This window comes from Taurulus bubalis, assembly GCF_910589615.1.
Source record: "Taurulus bubalis genome assembly, chromosome: 5".
Lineage (NCBI taxonomy): Eukaryota > Metazoa > Chordata > Actinopteri > Perciformes > Cottidae > Taurulus > Taurulus bubalis.
This window is the reverse complement of record NC_136593.1, coordinates 11,402,025-11,419,731: the sequence shown is the minus strand read 5'-3', so window position 1 is coordinate 11,419,731 and position 17,707 is coordinate 11,402,025. Positions and strand designations below refer to the sequence as shown.

The window sequence follows — 17,707 nt, the reverse complement described above, 5'->3', positions numbered from 1 at the left end:
CCAGACATATTGCTGATCGTCATGACTCTAAATTCAATATTCATTCATTGCAATAGATGTGAGCTTTGGGCCCATAAAACTAGCGACAGAAGCAGGGGAGAAGAATGATGATGGCCTCAGACGCTTATGTACTTGACTGCTGCAGTATTTTCACATGAATATCACAGTCAAGATTAAGGCTATGTTCCACAGATAGGCTTGGTTTTTTTTTCAAGGAGGTTTAAAGGCGTATTTGTCATTTGTTTTCTCTCTTTGTATTTATTATCTTGAAGAGTTCAAGCCCCAAGCTCCACTGCCAAATATAAAAGCCTCAATCATATCGGGAGCAATCACTATTATCATGTCAGCATCATTACACAATATACAATTTAAACCCCACAAAAAAATGAAAGTTGAGAATAGCGAAAACTAATCTAATTGAAGGACCATTCCTTTTTATTTAGTCTATTCTATTCTTTCTCAAATACAAAACAAAGAACTTCAGACATTAGCAGTTATTTAAAATAATAACTAACCTCAGAAAGAAAAATGACAGGGCTTTCAATTACTTATTTAAATATATAATTTCCCTTTACACGGTCCCAAATCATTTTGAGTTTATTGATTATGCCTTAGTTAAATTATGCCTTAGTTAAACTTGGTCGAAAAACACCCTCTGCTGGCTAAATTTAGAGCTGCTAAAATGATTAAAAATAATAACAAAAATACTACCATATGTTGCCCAGTTTACATTCCACGACTGTAGGAAATCATAGACGAAGCTACATGCAAAATAACTCGTACAATAGTCGCTATTTTGGCTATTTAACGGCTCGGTTGCTTACCTTCGATTTCTGACTTCATTTCCCATGAGCCTCCGGGCGCAGCGCACTCCGTGACGCACATTTCAGTCGACTGTCAAGTGCACAGCGATCCAAACTGACCTAGTGGACGCATTTAAACGAAGAAAACTCTGAATTTGAGTGCTTTTCAGAGGCGGTTGTCGGTTTTAGTGGCGCAGAGCCTCTCAGACGGAAATGTATCTTTCATGTAATGTGGCAGAAACGTCACTTAACACATTGTTTATTCGGATATTTTGCTCATAAACCAGCTCGTGTTGTTGCTTGGAAAGCTATCCTAGCTAACTTGTTTCAAAATGACTCTTCCAACTTTACACAACACCGGCGTGGTTTACAGACGGATTTTATCACAATTTCCTCAGGACATCAGTTTAGCTTTTGCCTATGGATCTGGCGTTTTTAAACAACACGGGACCAACCAAGGTCAAATGGAGGTAAGTGAACCTGTCAGTTAACAAACTTTGCTCGTGACATACTTTCAAATAACTGACTCTAACAACATCGGCACATTGACATTGTTGTCAAGTATCTTTACACTAAATTAAATCGGACTAACGGCCCCAAAGTGTCTGTCACAAAGCTGTAACATGAAATAATCCAAACGTGTTCAGTGCCATAATCTGTGCTCCACTGTTATGTATGACGTCAGACAAAGCTCTCCACACGAGTGGAACTGTAAAACGTTCAATAACTTAATTTGGGATTTCATTTTGAATTACAATTTTCTCAGTTTTATTAATTTGGACAACATAATTTAAACACGATGTGATCACATCATCACAATATAGATCTAGTGAAAGTTGATAAACAACCATGTTAGAATTTGAAGCTGTATCCTATTTCATTGGATGTGAAAATGTAACGTTATTTTGTTTTGTTTACCTTTTTCTATATACAGAGGAACATGCTGGACTTTGTGTTTGCGGTGGACGACCCAGTGACATGGCACACCATGAATCTGCTGCAGAATCGCAAACACTATTCCATCCTCAAGCTGCTGGGGCCCAAGATGATCAGCTCCGTACAAAATGACCACGGGGCTTCTGTATACTACAACACACTGGTGCCTGTGGATGGAAAGGTACATTTTTTTTATATTTCATTTTTTTATGATGATGCTGTCGAGTTCTCACCTCAGGTTTTTCTCAGGCAGTCATAGTTTCTCACACTGTTTTTGCTTCTCACATTAATTTGTAGTATTTGCTTCGAACAATACTCATCGTTATTAGCAGTATGTAAATTTTAAGCTGATATTATTTTATTGTTTTTGTCTGGCTACACTTTATTAACTACATACGTTAATGACTTTCTCCTATTCTTCCCAGATAATCAAATATGGTGTGATTAGTACCGAGTCTCTCATAAATGACCTGATGCACTGGAGGACCATGTATGTGGCTGGACGACTTCACAAACCAGTTAGTATCAAGAATAACTGTTTTGGATCAATCTGAAAAACTGAGCTGATTTTATTGTGCAATCATTTATTGGACACACTTTTCATTGTCAAAGTTATTTAAGATATGTTGAAAATGTGGAATGCATTCTTCTTCTTTTAAAGGATACAGGACAGTCTTGTTGAATAATTTGCTCTTTTAAAATGACTACCTATTTAGTTTAATCTCCAGGTTTTGCAAAAACTGTATGAGCACAAAATGTGTGTGTGTTCATGCTTGTTCCCACGCAGGTAAAGATGCTGGTGCAAAATGAGAATGGAAAGCTCCGGGCTGCTCTGGTGGCCAACTTGAAGAGTGCTGTGACAGCCTCCTTCCTCATGCTGCCGGAGAGCTTCACTGAGGAAGACCTCTTCCTGCAGATAGCTGGTCTTTCTTATGCCGGTAACTAACCCACACAACTCTAAAAGCCAAATGAAGATTAAACACGTACACATATATAAGGTGCACGCATACTTGGGCGTACACACACACACACACACACACATATATATATATACATACACACACACACACACACACATATACATACACACACATACACACAGTGAAGTAATAACAGTCTGGCCGGTGTGGTGCAAAAGCTTTGCATACTCATGAAGTACAGCAGCAGGGTTCTGAGTAAATTGTCTAGATTATGAATGAAAGTAATTAGACTGTCGGTACATGGTTAATTTGCTTGATTTGTCCAGATATAAGGATGTGAAATTGAAAGCAGATAAATTCATGTTGAAACCAACATGAATGTTTTCATGCTAAGGATGTGCTACTGAACAAGGGCCGTGTTACCATGTAGGTTCCCTACAGAAGCCGAAGGTAATGGGTCATGAATAATGTGCTAATGAGTGCATCACATTTTGCACTGGAAACTGAACACCAGAAGGAGTTCAATATCTCAGTGTGTAATATGGTTATGGCCCTATTTATATCCTTGTGCTACTGCAACACCTGGATGTCCTCTCTTGGGATCAATACAAGCAAATATTAACTAATTTTACTACAGCAAAGAGGAAAAACTGTAAAGCACGCTTCAGGGAAAACTTTTTGTCTGTGCCTCTTCAGGGGATTTTAGGATGGTGATCGGTGAAGATAAATCCAAGGTGGCCAATATCGTCAAGGACAACATTCAGCACTTTCGGATTCTGTACAGCAACATCCTGCGAGATTGCCCTCAAGTGGTCTACAAACCTCAACAAGGGAAACTGGAGGTAAAACATGGCACACGTAAATGCTCCAAACGTATCCAACGTATTTAACTTAACTTGATATGTGAGCCACTCTAGAGCACACTGTGTGCTGTATACAGTTGTTCCTTGTCAATCATGTTTCATTACCTGTGTGTGTGTGTGTGTGTGTGTGTGTGTGTGTGTGTGTGTGTGTGTGTGTGTGTGTGTGTGTGTGTCTCAAAAACCCATGGCTATCAATGTGAGAAGTTGCTCTTGAGTTTCATTCCCCAGAAGCAAAGTTTGTGGCGTCTGCTGTTTAACGTTGCATTCTACTTCAAACTTGACCAAATACATCTGTAATTGTAAATGTAATACCTTGAAACTCTTATGTGAACACGGTGACAGACATATTAATAAAAACATACAGATTGCCATAACTGCCTTAAAATGCGTGTCGTTACGCCTTTAAAAACTAAAATGTTTTATGTGTCATGCCTTTTCAATGAAACTGAAACATGAGCAAAGCTTTGACCTGATTAGTACAGAGTGTGCTCACAGCCTTGGTAGTAAACATTAAATGGTATGTGATGAACCTGGCACTCTGCCCTGTTATCTGCTTTACTTACATTATCAACGAGTGCAATATGTGTCTCCGTTTACACATGTAATGGTCTGAATACATAACCCTCTTTTGTGTTTGTTTGTGTAGTGTTTCAGCTTCTTTCTTTTTTTTGTATTACTATTATTACACCACCACTCCCTGTTATACCAAGGAAATACTAATCACGCCATCCTGGAATAACAGGAATAAGTGGTTAGGAGTGTTTTTATGTTGGTGAGTAACACACTTTGCAGTGAACAGTGCTTTGGGGAATTGTGCGCTGTGAGCCTTGCTTAAGGGAAATACACTTGTGCCCTTGTACGTCATTAGACGGTGCTGTTGAAGTCCCACATGCACGAACCAGCTCCTTCGTACAGCGACAGGAAGTTTCCAACTTAGTCGTTGCAAGGCTGTAAATGGTGTTTTAAATGATGAGTGTTTAAAGCTTATATATATCTATATATATATATATATATATATATATATATATATATATATATAGATATATATAGATGTATATAGATATATATATATATCTATATATTAGCTTTAAACACTCATCATTTCACCCACTCCAATAATTTCTTCTTATCATTATAGTTGTATTATATTGAGATACATTTATACAGGCTCCTAACAACTATGCACTTTTTTTTTTGAATATTTTATTTAGGCATTTTTTACAGCTAACGAGAAATAAATCCCTTGAAAATACGAAAGAATACAAGTCATTAATTAACCGTGCATCTGACAAAGAAAGATCAAAAAGAAAAAACTGATTATGCAAGTAAATAAAAAAAGAAATCATCAAAACAACCATGCAACACTCAGTCAATCGTGTCAACCATAAATTCAGCCCAACAAACTGATATCAAAAAATATATTTAGAGGGTTCTATACACAGTGTTTCTTAATTGAACCAGGATCTATACATATATGAAGTAGCATCCTGGTTAAAGATAGTACTTGTCTTTTTAAGAGATAATAAGCCTCTACAGCAAACAAAATCCCAAAACTTGTGAGGTTAGGGAGGGCGAGTCACCTGCCAATTTCCTTATTCTGACACATATTTTGTCCATTTTGTCCATCTTGCTATGTATGTGTCCTACACTCTGTTTATTGGACTACATTAGTGTCGGAACACTCGCATCACTCACCTGTGGATACGATAGTTGGTGCTGCTGCCTGCTGAATGCATCTCTGTTCATTCATTCTTGTTTCTGTGCCTGCAGGCTGACAAAAGCCCAGAGGGCCAGTTCATCCAGCTGATGGCATTGCCTCGAACCCTCCAGCAGAGGATCACAAAGCTGGTCGATCCTCCGGGGAAAAACCGAGACGTGGAAGAGATTCTGCTGCAGGTTGCTCAGGACCCGGACTGTGGTGCTGTCGTTCAACAAGGTTCGGACTGAAGGTTCAGGGATGTGGAATAGAAGGACAGGAAAAGTCATCACTCTAAATGAAGTGCACCTTGGTTTTACAGATCAAGGCTGATATGGTATCAAGTGAATAATAATTATGGTAGAATTATGCAACAAATGAATAATGTTAGTCATACATTATACCAACCTATTACCAAAGCTAATATTTATTTTCTAAAGATGACCCATCGGTTCATCAAAATCAGATGTAGCACAGCTAGTAAGTGGCTAACAATCCATCTTTATTTTAATTTTTTTTTTTGCGATTATTTGGCCTCTATCCACAAGTAGCATATCATAAAATCATATTTCGGAGTGAGGAGATAATCGCTGTTGTATAATTGTATGTTTGTGCATGTTTTTGTTCCTCTTCAGGTATTTCATCTATTGTGAAATCCTCCAGTATAACACAGAGTATCAAAGGCATTGCTACAGCTGGTAGGTACTCTTTGTTTCTTAATTATATTTTGGAAAAAAATTCTACATCGTTTACTGTCAGGTTTTGTTAGTAAATGTTGATTTGGTGCGCACATGTTATCCTGCTTTTGCCTGAGATGTGCATAGAAGGACTAATACCTCTCTCAAGTCTGTGTGGTAACTTTGGAGCTGCAGCCGCCCGCCGCTTAGCTTAGCTTAGCATAAAGACTGGAATCAGGAGGAAACTCACAAGTTAATATAATTAAATTGATATCACATTTGTTTAAGCCGTACTGAAATTGTTTACATGTAGAAATGTCATTTTATGGTTTTTACAGGGTGTTTAGTTTAGGGTTAGGTGCTGGTAGGAGGTTTTTATTTGTTCTTTATTATTGTCCTTGTGCGACGCTAAGCCAACTGGTCACATCTACTGCACAGATATGAGAGTGGTATCATTCTTCTCATCTCACTCAAGAAAACGGCCAATCTCATGGTCTTTAAATGGTTATTTTTGGATAAACTAGACATCAAGTGTATTCTTAAACCTTCCACTGTGTATTAATAGCTGTTTGAGTGTAGACATAATGTTCTTCACATGTGGTTCATATTCAGTTGACTGTTTGTCCTCCCCAGGCTTGTGGAAGTCGGTCTCGTACAGCTCCAAGAAACTGATGAAGATGTGGAAGGGTTGGAGGAGGAAGCCGTCTGTCTCACAGATGTCCTGATCCCGTCTGTTTACCAGGAATGCGTCTTTCTCTATAAACTGTCAGCCAGAAAACCGACATCCCCCCCCCCACCCCCCTGACAGACTGTGGCTTGAAGAATCACACACTCCCCTCCTGGTCATATCACTGCAAAGCCTTTAAGGAAAGGCTGAGCAGGCATAAGTCTGTGTTTGAATACTGTAAAACCGTCTGTACAACTGCCCTTTATCATGCAATTCATAAAAGTTGTCAAAGGGGGTTGACATTTCACGAGCCTGATTGAATTATGGCTGACATTTAATGGTACTACAGAACCTTTCTGCATAATGACTCCAGAGACTGGCCGGGGAACTGGCTCTTTCTAGAGCCACAGCACTGAATCGGTGTGAGCACAGCATGCAGCAAGTACCGCACGTATATCAAGAAAAGACCTTGGTGTCTTCGGTCATCTTGTGACCGTGAGTGTCAAATGACGAGAAGATAAGAGATTGACGATGATATTTCTGTGGTATTTTTGTCTTTATTGAACTCCCAGATGTTCTTATTCCCCTCTTGACTTTCCAAAGTTCTCCAATCTTTCTTCTCTTCACACTTTACCAGCAGTTTGGATATTTGTACTATAATTATGTCAGTGTTCATTTATTTTACGATAAAAATGTGACTCATTATGAACAGTTTACCTGTCTGCCACTTATTTGCTGTAAGACGGTCATAATGAGAACTGGAGGTCTTTGATACTTGCTGTAATGTCATGTACAAGGTTACGGGTTGAAAAACAATTTAATACAACAGTATCCATGATTACTTTGTTTTCAGTTGCATGATTATTATTTTTGTATCGTTGAAGTCATATTACTAAAATATTTTCTTTGCGGATTGTCATAATACAAGAGGAGACTGTGCCTTTTTTCAGTTTTCACTATTGGGCAATTTAATTAGGGTTGTCTGGCTTTACTAACTTAACCGGTTGACTTAATGAGTTATAACTCATTAAGTCAACCGGTTAAACGCCTCAGTTTTTTACAAAATGATGTAGCAAAATGTAACAACAAATATTATTACGCAACAGATATTAGATTTTCTCTCATTTATACTACCCAGGAGAATTAATAAGCAGACTTGACTATAAGTAAGTTATTCTTATAGTTGTATTACTTTATATAAACAGTAACTTGTGAGGTTCATAAGCATTTATTTCACTGTCAATATTGTTGACGTTATATATATATATATATATATATATATATATATATATATATATATATATATATATATATATATATATATATATATAACATTACTAATGTGATTCATTTAGTGTCAGTTTTGTGGTCCTGGTACTGCGATTGGCTCAGTACAGAAGGGGTCTAGATATATGTAGAATTTGGCTGTTAAAAAAGAAGGGTAATCATATCACTTTTTGCTTTAATTTTCCCATCAATGCAGTCAGTAGTGACATATCCAGTTACTTCCTTGTACTGTCACTTGTTTTTGTTCGCCACTACGTCATGAGTCACACTTGACGATGACTTCAGTTCACTCAGGAATCATTTGAAGGGAGACTCACAAACGATAATTTTGCAGATTACACTACCCAACAGCATGAAGTAGCAAAAAGGAGCTTCACTGACACCAGCTACAACTTGCAACGCTGCATTCACGGATGCATCCTTAACAAATCCAGTCAATCTGCCTGCATTATGAGTACTTTCCTCAGTGGAGAAAGAAGTACTGTACATTTATACCACATTATTGTGTAATGTAATAAACACAGGGCACTTAGAAATGACTGTTTAGCTGCGTGCATTTTATTACTTGTATATGCTGCTTTCTTATAAGTGCAAAGTAGGGGACTGTAATGTAAACCTTTTATACAATATATTGAATATGGACTTTTAATAGGTTTAACAACTCATGGGGTTACAAATAAACATTACACATCACGTTGGGTTAACTGGCTTGCACTAGGGCCCTTTATAAAGTAGCTGTTGAGCGCAGGCGCTCTCCTTAATCACCTACTAAATGTTTCACCAGCTCAGAGTAGTAAACCCAGTGACAGCAGCATCAATTTCAGAGGATGTGATGCAATGGCGACATTATCATAATATATGCTGATATCATCGCTTCAGTGCTCCACCAATCAGCGCGCTTCACTTTCACCACCTGCTAGGAACTGAATTCCATCATTCCAGGCATTCCTGCCCTCCTCCCCCTTCTCCCTCCCTCCTCCTCTTCCTCCTCCTCCTCCTCCTCCTCCTCTTCCTCGTTTTGCCTACAACCAAGTTTGTCCCGACAGCTCTGCTACTATTGTCTTCCCTCGCATAGGGCACCGTTTAACCGCGGCTCCTGTGCGGTGTCTCTGTGGAACACAGCTTATACATCTGGTTTATTGTTGTTTTCTGTGGATATGAATCATACTGGAGGACACCAAGGTGGCGCTTAAAGGAGGTATGTGCTGCTAAACGCGAAAGTTGTGTCTGACTGACATTGTTTCGCGTTTGTTGTATGAGAGTGCGCTCTTTTTCTTTTCTTTTTTTTTTCTTCTGAGAAATTATCCGGCACGTAAACGAAGGCAGCAATGTAAACATACATACACACACGCGCACACACACGCACGCACGCACGCACACACGCGCATACAGGAGCACTGGAATAAATATCCGCTTCGTTATATGAAGACTGCAATTTCATTCACGACGTGAAGCGGCACTTCCCAAACTTTCTCACCTCAAGAAACCCCCTCTGGCCGCACGCTGTGCTGCTCGTCTGGGGACACTTGAGTTGTGTGTCTGTTGTGCTGCGAGTGTGGTGAGAAGAAGAGAGACAGAATCACTGCATCAAGTAGCAATAATGCACGTCTTTCGTATTTTGCCTGGATATCTTTTTAAAGGGCAGACGAGGAAGCACTGAGTCACGCTGATATAAATACACCACTGGTGAGAATAAAAGTGGACGCACTTGCTATACTACTACTGTTACTACTACTGCTAATAATAATACTAATCGGTTTCATTTTGGCCCGAGTTGGTCGTAAGTGTGTCGCTGTTCTTCACGCGCACCACGTAGTTGTGTTGTGACGAGCGACAACAAACCTGATCTGTTTTTTATCTGTTTTGCAGTTTGGCCTGAAGATGCAGGAAGTGTTTTTTTATTTATTCATAATCTTCCTTAAAGCTCTGTTTTCCTCGAGAAATGAGGAAAAACGAGGGAACGGTATCTTAGGAATGTAGAAAGAGGGAAGAGAAGCGCGCTGGAGAGTTTTTCTTCTCTTTTTTCTTCCACAAATACCTCTCATAGCAAAGCCCCACTGAAGGCTCAATACTGGAGGACACAAACCCCTACAATGCCAAAAGTCCAAAGTGCTTTGTAGTCAAAATATCACAGGAAGGTCATAATTAGAACAGCAAACTGGAGGACAGTAACAGTGAAGAAGTATTCACTATTTTGTAAGAACAATACACGTTAGAAATACTACAATAAAAGTAACAGTCCTACATTCAAACTTTAAAAGTACAGAAGTAGTATTAGCAAAATGCAATAGGTATAAAAAGCACTCGTGCAGAATGGCCCATTCTTATTATATTATCTACAGTTCAACAGCAATGATTGATCAATTCATCGATTAGTCAATTGACAGTATGTGCTGCTTGCAGTTTTCACTGTTTTCTGAGATTTTATAAACCAAATGCTTAATTAAAATAATATGTAATACAAACTTGTTGTTTCTGGCCCTAATGTTTTGTCTGATATTTGTAAATCTAAATCAAAGAAGACTGTATTCTTATACACACAGTACATTTTTAGCGTCTTGCGTAGAAGTTTGGCATATGTAGTTTAGATGGGTTCGTAACAAAACTACTACAATATAACTACGCTTTGATAAAAGTCTTTGGTCGAGCTCTGGTGTTGGCAGATTTCAAATGTTACTGCTTTATATTAAAGGAATAATAGTGATTTCCTCTGTGATTGTGGTGACCGAGCTGTGGAGCTCTGAATGTCTTGGCATCTATCAAACATTAACTTAGTTGTTGTATGAAAAGCTGCTCTCATGCTCAGCACAGTGCCCTCCCCTCTGTCCCACAGGCATCCAAGCATGGAGACACCACTGGATGTCCTGTCAAGAGCCGCGTCGTTTGTCCATGCCAATGAAGAAGAGAGTAAGTTCCATCAGACTACCAGCTGCTCTTGTCTTGTATTTGTGTGTCAGCCGCGCTGCTCCCGCTCTTTCTGTCCTACTGGGAAAAGGTGCCCTGTGGACAAATGATTTGTTCGATTAGAGTCGCGTTAAACATCGATGAAGTGCAACATTATGTTGCGCCATAAGCCCCGGTCCTGTTTTCTGCCCAGTGAGACAATGGGCGTCTTTGTGTCGTGCAAGCTTGCAGTAGCAAGATACACAGGCAAATAAGACTAACCGCACTCAACTGCCATCAGCTCTGCTTTTTTAACTCGGCTGCTTGCTTGTGTTAACCTGCTTCCCCTGGAATCAGGGTGGGGTGGATCTACGTCCCATTATCGGTCTCTACCTCCATTTCCGTGTCTTTCCGTCTCAGTCTGTCTCTAACTTTGGGTCTGTGTTGCTGTCTCGTTGATCACCTCTCCATCTTCTCTTTCATTCTCTTCTCGGCCTCCCTGCCTCTGCCTGTAGCATTGCTGAAAAACTATTCCCCTTATTAAAACATATTCTGCAGGCCTCTCCTCAGCCAGAGGAGCGAACCCTACGAGGACACTTAACATTCAGTGGCTACCACTGATAATTGAGCTGGACGTTTAGTTTGTGGTTTTATAGTATTCTCTTCTGCAGTTTTGCATATTGTGTGTCATGTATTTAATAATTGCTCTCTGGATATGCAGCACTTACACCTAATGTGTTGTTTCAGAGGAAAAACAAGCAGGTGGATTTGTAATAAAAAAAAATAAAAAAAGTATGTGAATTTGTTCGTGTTGTGAAGGAATTTGAAGCTCCTCAATTATCAGGGAGCATAATTTGAGCTTTTATTAAAGGAAAGCCAAATACTGTATGCACTCCATTAAGAAAAATGTTATCAAGTTACAAACTACGTTCATTTCAGTCAGTTTTCTAATCTTCTTATTTAAATTATTTTCAGAGAAGCATGGTCATTGATCAACTTACAATATTCAGTATGGAACATTTCAGATAATCACTTCACTGGTGTACTGAGAGAACAGGAATATTTAGAAAGAGCTTCAGCTGTAACGTCTCCCATGTCACTCGGTTTGTTCCCACAATGCTTCGGCTTAGCTGAGCTGAATATCAGCTTCCTTGCACTTCTGAGTGAAATGGCATGGGAGCTCTCCTCCCCTCCTCCCTCGCTCCCCTGCAGTGTTTTTGTTTTTTCCTATGCGCTGATGTCAGTTTTTGTTGTGGGTCGTGCATGGCCTCTTTGTCCAAAGACAATGCCCTCGACCTGCTTCCACAAAGGTGCAGGAGAAATGGGTGAGCCAGCCAACCCACTACGCTAGTCAGCCAACCAGGCCAACAGGCAGCTGAGTCATTAACCTCTGCCTACTCATTTGCATTTATGACAAGCATTCGCGCCGCCTTTGCAGGGCTTGATACCAGAGCACAGAACAGGGAGAGGCTCGGCCTGCCTTCTCCACAGCCGTCCTAACTCAGAAGGACCAAGTGGGACTTGTCAGGGCCACAACCTCTAGAGCTTGAAATGAAAAGCACTGTTCAATTTATTTAAACCACACTCCTGCAGATAACCCATCTCCGTTGAAAATGAATTTCTCAGAAAATTACACAAATGTTGTCTTGATGGAAATGGAATTACAGACCATGAATAATGCATTGGTCCGAGGTCGCTCTGCTTGGCTCAAAGTGGAAACTAAACTATGGTAATATCCCCAAATAGAATTGTTGGCCGTGGTCCAGATTAATTAAGGCTGCTTGAATAAGAGTGCTTATCTAAAACAAAGAAAAAAGAAACTTTCTATTTAAAATTTGGACTTTGTAAAACCTTGTTTTATTTTTTTTCCTGCTGATGGGTTGATATCAGTAACAGTTTGATACTTAAAATCCCCTTAAAACTGTGTCGTCTAACCAACCACTATAATCCAAATGAAGTACGAGAGGACGTGATATAAAATTCATCTTTGTTATTTTTATGCACACAGGAATTCAACTTCAGAATACTTTATTATATTCCAGATTGCTATGAACATAACAAATAACATAAATTCCCTCTACTTCTGAAACCAAACTAACTGCGTTACTCACACACACACACACACACACACACACACACACACACACACACACACACACACACACACACACACACACACATGCACACACTTCAGCGGGGTTGATCCTTGCTGTCAGTGAGTTTGCAACAAGCTTCCTGTGAACAACACTAATCACAGGTCTTAAGCCAAATAGTCCTGACCTTGAATATACAGTAATTACTCAAGCACTAAAAAAGCAGTGAAGTAATCTGGGCCTTATATTTAATGGTGAATGTAGGGGCAAAGCTACTTGCTGTCACCCGTCCATAGCAATTTTGTTGTGGCTACTTGGAAGATGTTGCGCTCCACCCTTCCTGGAAGCAAACCTGTATGAGATCAACCTCAGACAGTCTGGGTTGCACTACAGGCCCAGCTCCAAGGACAGATTGACATATTTAGTTTGTTTGTATCTCAGTTTTATTTTGCAATTTCTCTGGTTTTAGTGTGACTTCAGTGACATTGCCAGTCAGCAGTCTCTGACAATGCTGGTTGGGTCTTGGATGATAGATCAAAGTCCGTCTGTCCAAAGAGGACCAGTGGTTTAGGGCCCCACTGAAGAGATGGAATATGGATATTTATTTTCTGACCACAACAAAAGAAGAACTGGTGCCAAGAGAGGGTGGTTGAATGACATCTGTACAGTGCCCTCTGCTCTACTTCTGCACATGCATATAGATACACATGCTGTATTCTGAAATCCTGCTTGTTTGTTTTGAGAAAACACAAACACACTTTGACAGAATGCCCCGTTCATTGTTATAGTTTCCATGGTTTGTTCAAACACCCCAGTCTTGTCCAAGCTCTTCGTTAAGGGAAGCAGTCCATTAAAACCGACCCTTCTATTATGTTCTCTCTAATTCTTGCGCTGAATATTCTGTAGCTTGTGAATAAAATCATACAAAAATAAATAATAACCTTACAGCATCATATATCTGCTATAACGACACCACAAACTTCAGCAGCGGAAATGAACTTTGGCTGTATTGGACTGTGTAATTTGTCCATTTGTTCCAGTTATTTTTTCCATTTCCAGTATGAATATCAGGTCTTGCGTGGGTGTGAGTAACTGTGGTCATTGCTTATAAATACTTGATCCCCAAGTTATCTTCCTTTAGGAATAGACAGCTGGGTAATCTGATTTACAATTGATTTACTTGCTAATTGATCAGAGGTGGCACCACAGCCATGGCCTACAGAACTGTATTATATTATTGTTTTAGCCATGCTAGTGGTGTGGATGAATCTTATTGAATTAGGCGATCACCTGATATTTAATATAATGCCATTATCTGGTAATTTTCTGTTGTTGTCCAATACGTTCTTTGGGTTTAGTGGTAATTGGACAATGTTAGCATTCTAGCAAGCTAACTGCGATAGTGATGTATGGTTAACATTATGCCTGCTAATTATCAGCGTTATTTTTATAGGAACATAAATTCACACATGCAGCCGGCCCTGAGCGGGTTCACACAGCTTGGTTATAACATGGTTATGGCAGTTTAGCTTGAACTGGGACTTCCATCACGTTTATCTTTTGTGTTGTTGGATATCCTACTGAGGGCAAAATATGGACAGCGTTGTATGTCTGTGTTGATCGCTTTTATGTTAATTGAATAGATTTGATGAAATCTGATTTTGACATGACGCAGGCAGGCACGCTGTAATTCAATCTGGTCAATTCGATCATGGCATCCTAGTCTGTGAGTGTCTTCAGTTGTATATAAATGAACTACTGCAAACTTGGTTAATCAGACATTTAAAACTTTTTTTAAGGGTGGCGTGCTAGTCCGCTCAGTAAGTGAGCAGTCGAAACTAGTCAGAGCGTGTTGATGCTCGGTGGTGTATAGACACATCAACACTGAAAGTGAAATCAGAGAGCTTGCATCATGGCACTTTGTCTAAACCTTGCTGGAGGCAAACAGTATTCTCAGTGGGAGGTAATTTGACCGAGGAGGACTCATGCTTGTAAGTGGGATGGGTTGGGTTTTTGGGTGTGTGGAGCTTTTCCAGCAAGGAGTGGGTTTGCCCTCCAGCCTGTCCATGTATTTGACAGATATTTCTCTGTGCTTCCTGTGTGATGTGACACGGTGTTAAGCAGCTAGACATAAATGTGTAAGCATGCAGATGGTGAGCAACATATAACTCCATTTTTGTCACTCATCTTCCCTGCAGAGAGCTCCAATTTAAACACATAATGAGGGCTTTGGATGTTTTAGTAACCCAGTCAGTCACAACAAAATTATCCTTTTTGCAGGATTGTTAAAACCATAGGCTGTATACAATATGGGTGTAGTCTCCGTGACATCACCCACAGGATGCAGAGGATAAAACTAGCATCGAGTGACCTGAGACGACATCCACCTGTCACTCAATTATAGATAACTTTAAGATATGATAACTTTTGTTCTACCAGGCTGTAAACTCTTGACACCTCCTGAGGTTGCGGCTTGGTTGAAACCAGTACAAGCAGTGTGAGCGGGTTCAACATGTAGGGGTGTTTACCCTACAACATGTAGGGTAAACAATGTTATAGGAATAGTTTGATAGTTCCTGGGGTACATGCTGGTTGTTTGGCCAAACTCTTCGAAGACACTGCTGCCAGCCAAGACATAGCCAGGCACAAAAAACGTTTTAAACTGTTTTTTCGTATAAAATAAACAATTTGTTTGTGAGCTTTAGAGGTGCTGTTTGAGTGGACTCTTTAACCTTTGGACGGAGGTAGGCTAGCTGTTTCCAGTCTGAATGCTAAGCTAAACCAAGCTAACTGCTCCCTGGCTGTTGGTTCATGTATATTTGCAAAGATATAAAAGTATCAATCTCAGCAACTAAGCAGCCGCAGTGCTACTTTTACTACTTCAATACATTAAATGTAGAAACTGTAAATATTTAAACAAATCCAAAGCCAAGTGACCAATTCAGACGAATCTTCACATATCTAGGCGCAGAGTTTGAGAAGCGACTATTCACACAGTAAAATGTACTCTTTTTCTTTTCAGTGAAGATAAAAACTTTTCAGTGAAGATAGAAACTTCCCTAATCTCAGCAACTAAGCAGCCGCAGTGCTACTTTTACTACTTCAATACATTAAATGTAGAAACTGTAAATATTTAAACAAATCCAAAGCCAAGTGACCAATTCAGACGAATCTTCACATATCTAGGCGCAGAGTTTGAGAAGCGACTATTCACACAGTAAAATGTACTCTTTTTCTTTTCAGTGAAGATATAAACTTCCCTAATGTTCTGCACCAATGTCACTGATGTCTGCAGCTCCATATGTTTCTGAATCAACGTAAAAATGCTTTTGCACCAGACATTTGATTGATGAATAAATAATAAAAGGTATAGTAATTTGATCGTCGGCAGAAGGTCCCTCCACAGCACAGTACAGCTGTACTACAGCCCAGTGTTTTTATTCTGTTCTCAGAATCTTGATTGTGTTTTACTGGAGCATCACTGATACATTTGAAACGCATCATTAGACAAGGTGCTGCAGCCACCACAGAACAAACAGCCCGGTCTCATTCCTCAGTCATCAAATACCAAAGCTTTGTCATGGCCCTCGTCGACTGATACCGACACACAAGACACCCTTTATTGTCTTTATGAGGAGCACCGGGCTTTCAACTAACTTCAATGAAAACCCAGCCTCGGAAATATTAGATGCTCAGAGCAACTGCTGCGGCCCTCCATGATATTAATATCTATATCTCGGCTTATATCTGACTAAAAGTTTATGGTAGACGTCTGCAGCAAATGTAACATAGAGGACAATGTGGAGCCCACTGTCATTTAGTGTCGTTGTGTAGTGTGCATGCTGTTGTGTGTGTGAGCATGCCATAAAAGTTGAAAGCAGAGGTGTATGTATTAAAGACTGCTCTATTGTCTCGAACCAATGTTTTACTGCCTGTTTTCCTGTCAGTGCCCGTTGCCGTTTTATTGATAAATGGGTACTATCATGTCATTAATTGATAACAGTGTTTGAGCTATTGCCTGCTATCAGTGTGTGTGTGTGTGTGTGTGGGGGGGGGGGGGGTGAGGGGGGGGGGGGGTGTCAAAGAGTCTGCAGTAGATGAATCTTGGTTATCAGCTAAATGTTTATGAGTGGAGATAACAATGTCACAATGACTGGGTCAAAGTAATGTGCAGACGATGTGCAGGGTAACAATCGTTAAATTCTAACGGTGACTTCATTGTTACATTCTTGCTCTTTTTCTCTCGTCTAATGTCTATTTGTCTATTTAATGTTACCACAGAAGACTTTTACACTATGTGAGGTATTACTGTAGGAGTCCTGCTATGTACTGAGGCTCTGGCCTCAAAACAGGAGTTGGTCCACTGTGGGTGCTCCTAAATGGTTGTGGTGGGTCAAATGATGAAGCAAAACTGTGGCTACACTGTAATTAATCACACTCTAGCACTGTGACGGACAGAGTTGACAAAAATCTGCCATAGTGTAATACAAAACGAGGGAAGAAGAGCTGATTTGATCTGATGGCAATAAAACACAAAGGAGCTCCTGATGCATTGATAGGCAGAATACTCTGGACCCTCCCACCAAAAAAAAGACACATTGCTTCATTATGTAATGATACAATAGTATATGGTGGACCCGAATGCAAGACACCTTGCAAGACACACATAAGAGGTAGGTGAAGTTGTCGAGGATTTATTGTGAGACCACAGTGAAGGGAGGTGGGGTGGAGTGAAAGTGATGGTGGAAGACAGACTGTTCAGCGGTGTCTGCAGGAGGCACAGGTACTTACAGAAGACATGGAAACTACTGAAGCAGGAACTACCACAGTAACTGAGACAACACTCTGGTGAGCAGTAGGCGCAAAGCCAGAGTTGCTATAC

The 17,707-nt window shown here is 39.9% G+C and overlaps 1 protein-coding gene across 1 annotated transcript; it reads left to right on the top strand.

Annotated features, from left to right (window-relative positions):
- The first annotated feature begins 1,120 nt into the window (after positions 1-1,120).
- Positions 1,121-7,478, top strand: tamm41 (TAM41 mitochondrial translocator assembly and maintenance homolog). Its single transcript, XM_079219014.1, has 8 exons — positions 1,121-1,273; positions 1,738-1,920; positions 2,165-2,257; positions 2,527-2,677; positions 3,356-3,501; positions 5,293-5,458; positions 5,854-5,916; positions 6,529-7,478. The coding sequence occupies exons 1-8, from the start codon at positions 1,136-1,138 to the stop codon at positions 6,618-6,620; spliced, it is 1,032 nt and encodes a 343-aa protein (XP_079075140.1). The 5' UTR covers positions 1,121-1,135; the 3' UTR covers positions 6,621-7,478.
- Positions 7,479-17,707: the final 10,229 nt, after the last annotated feature.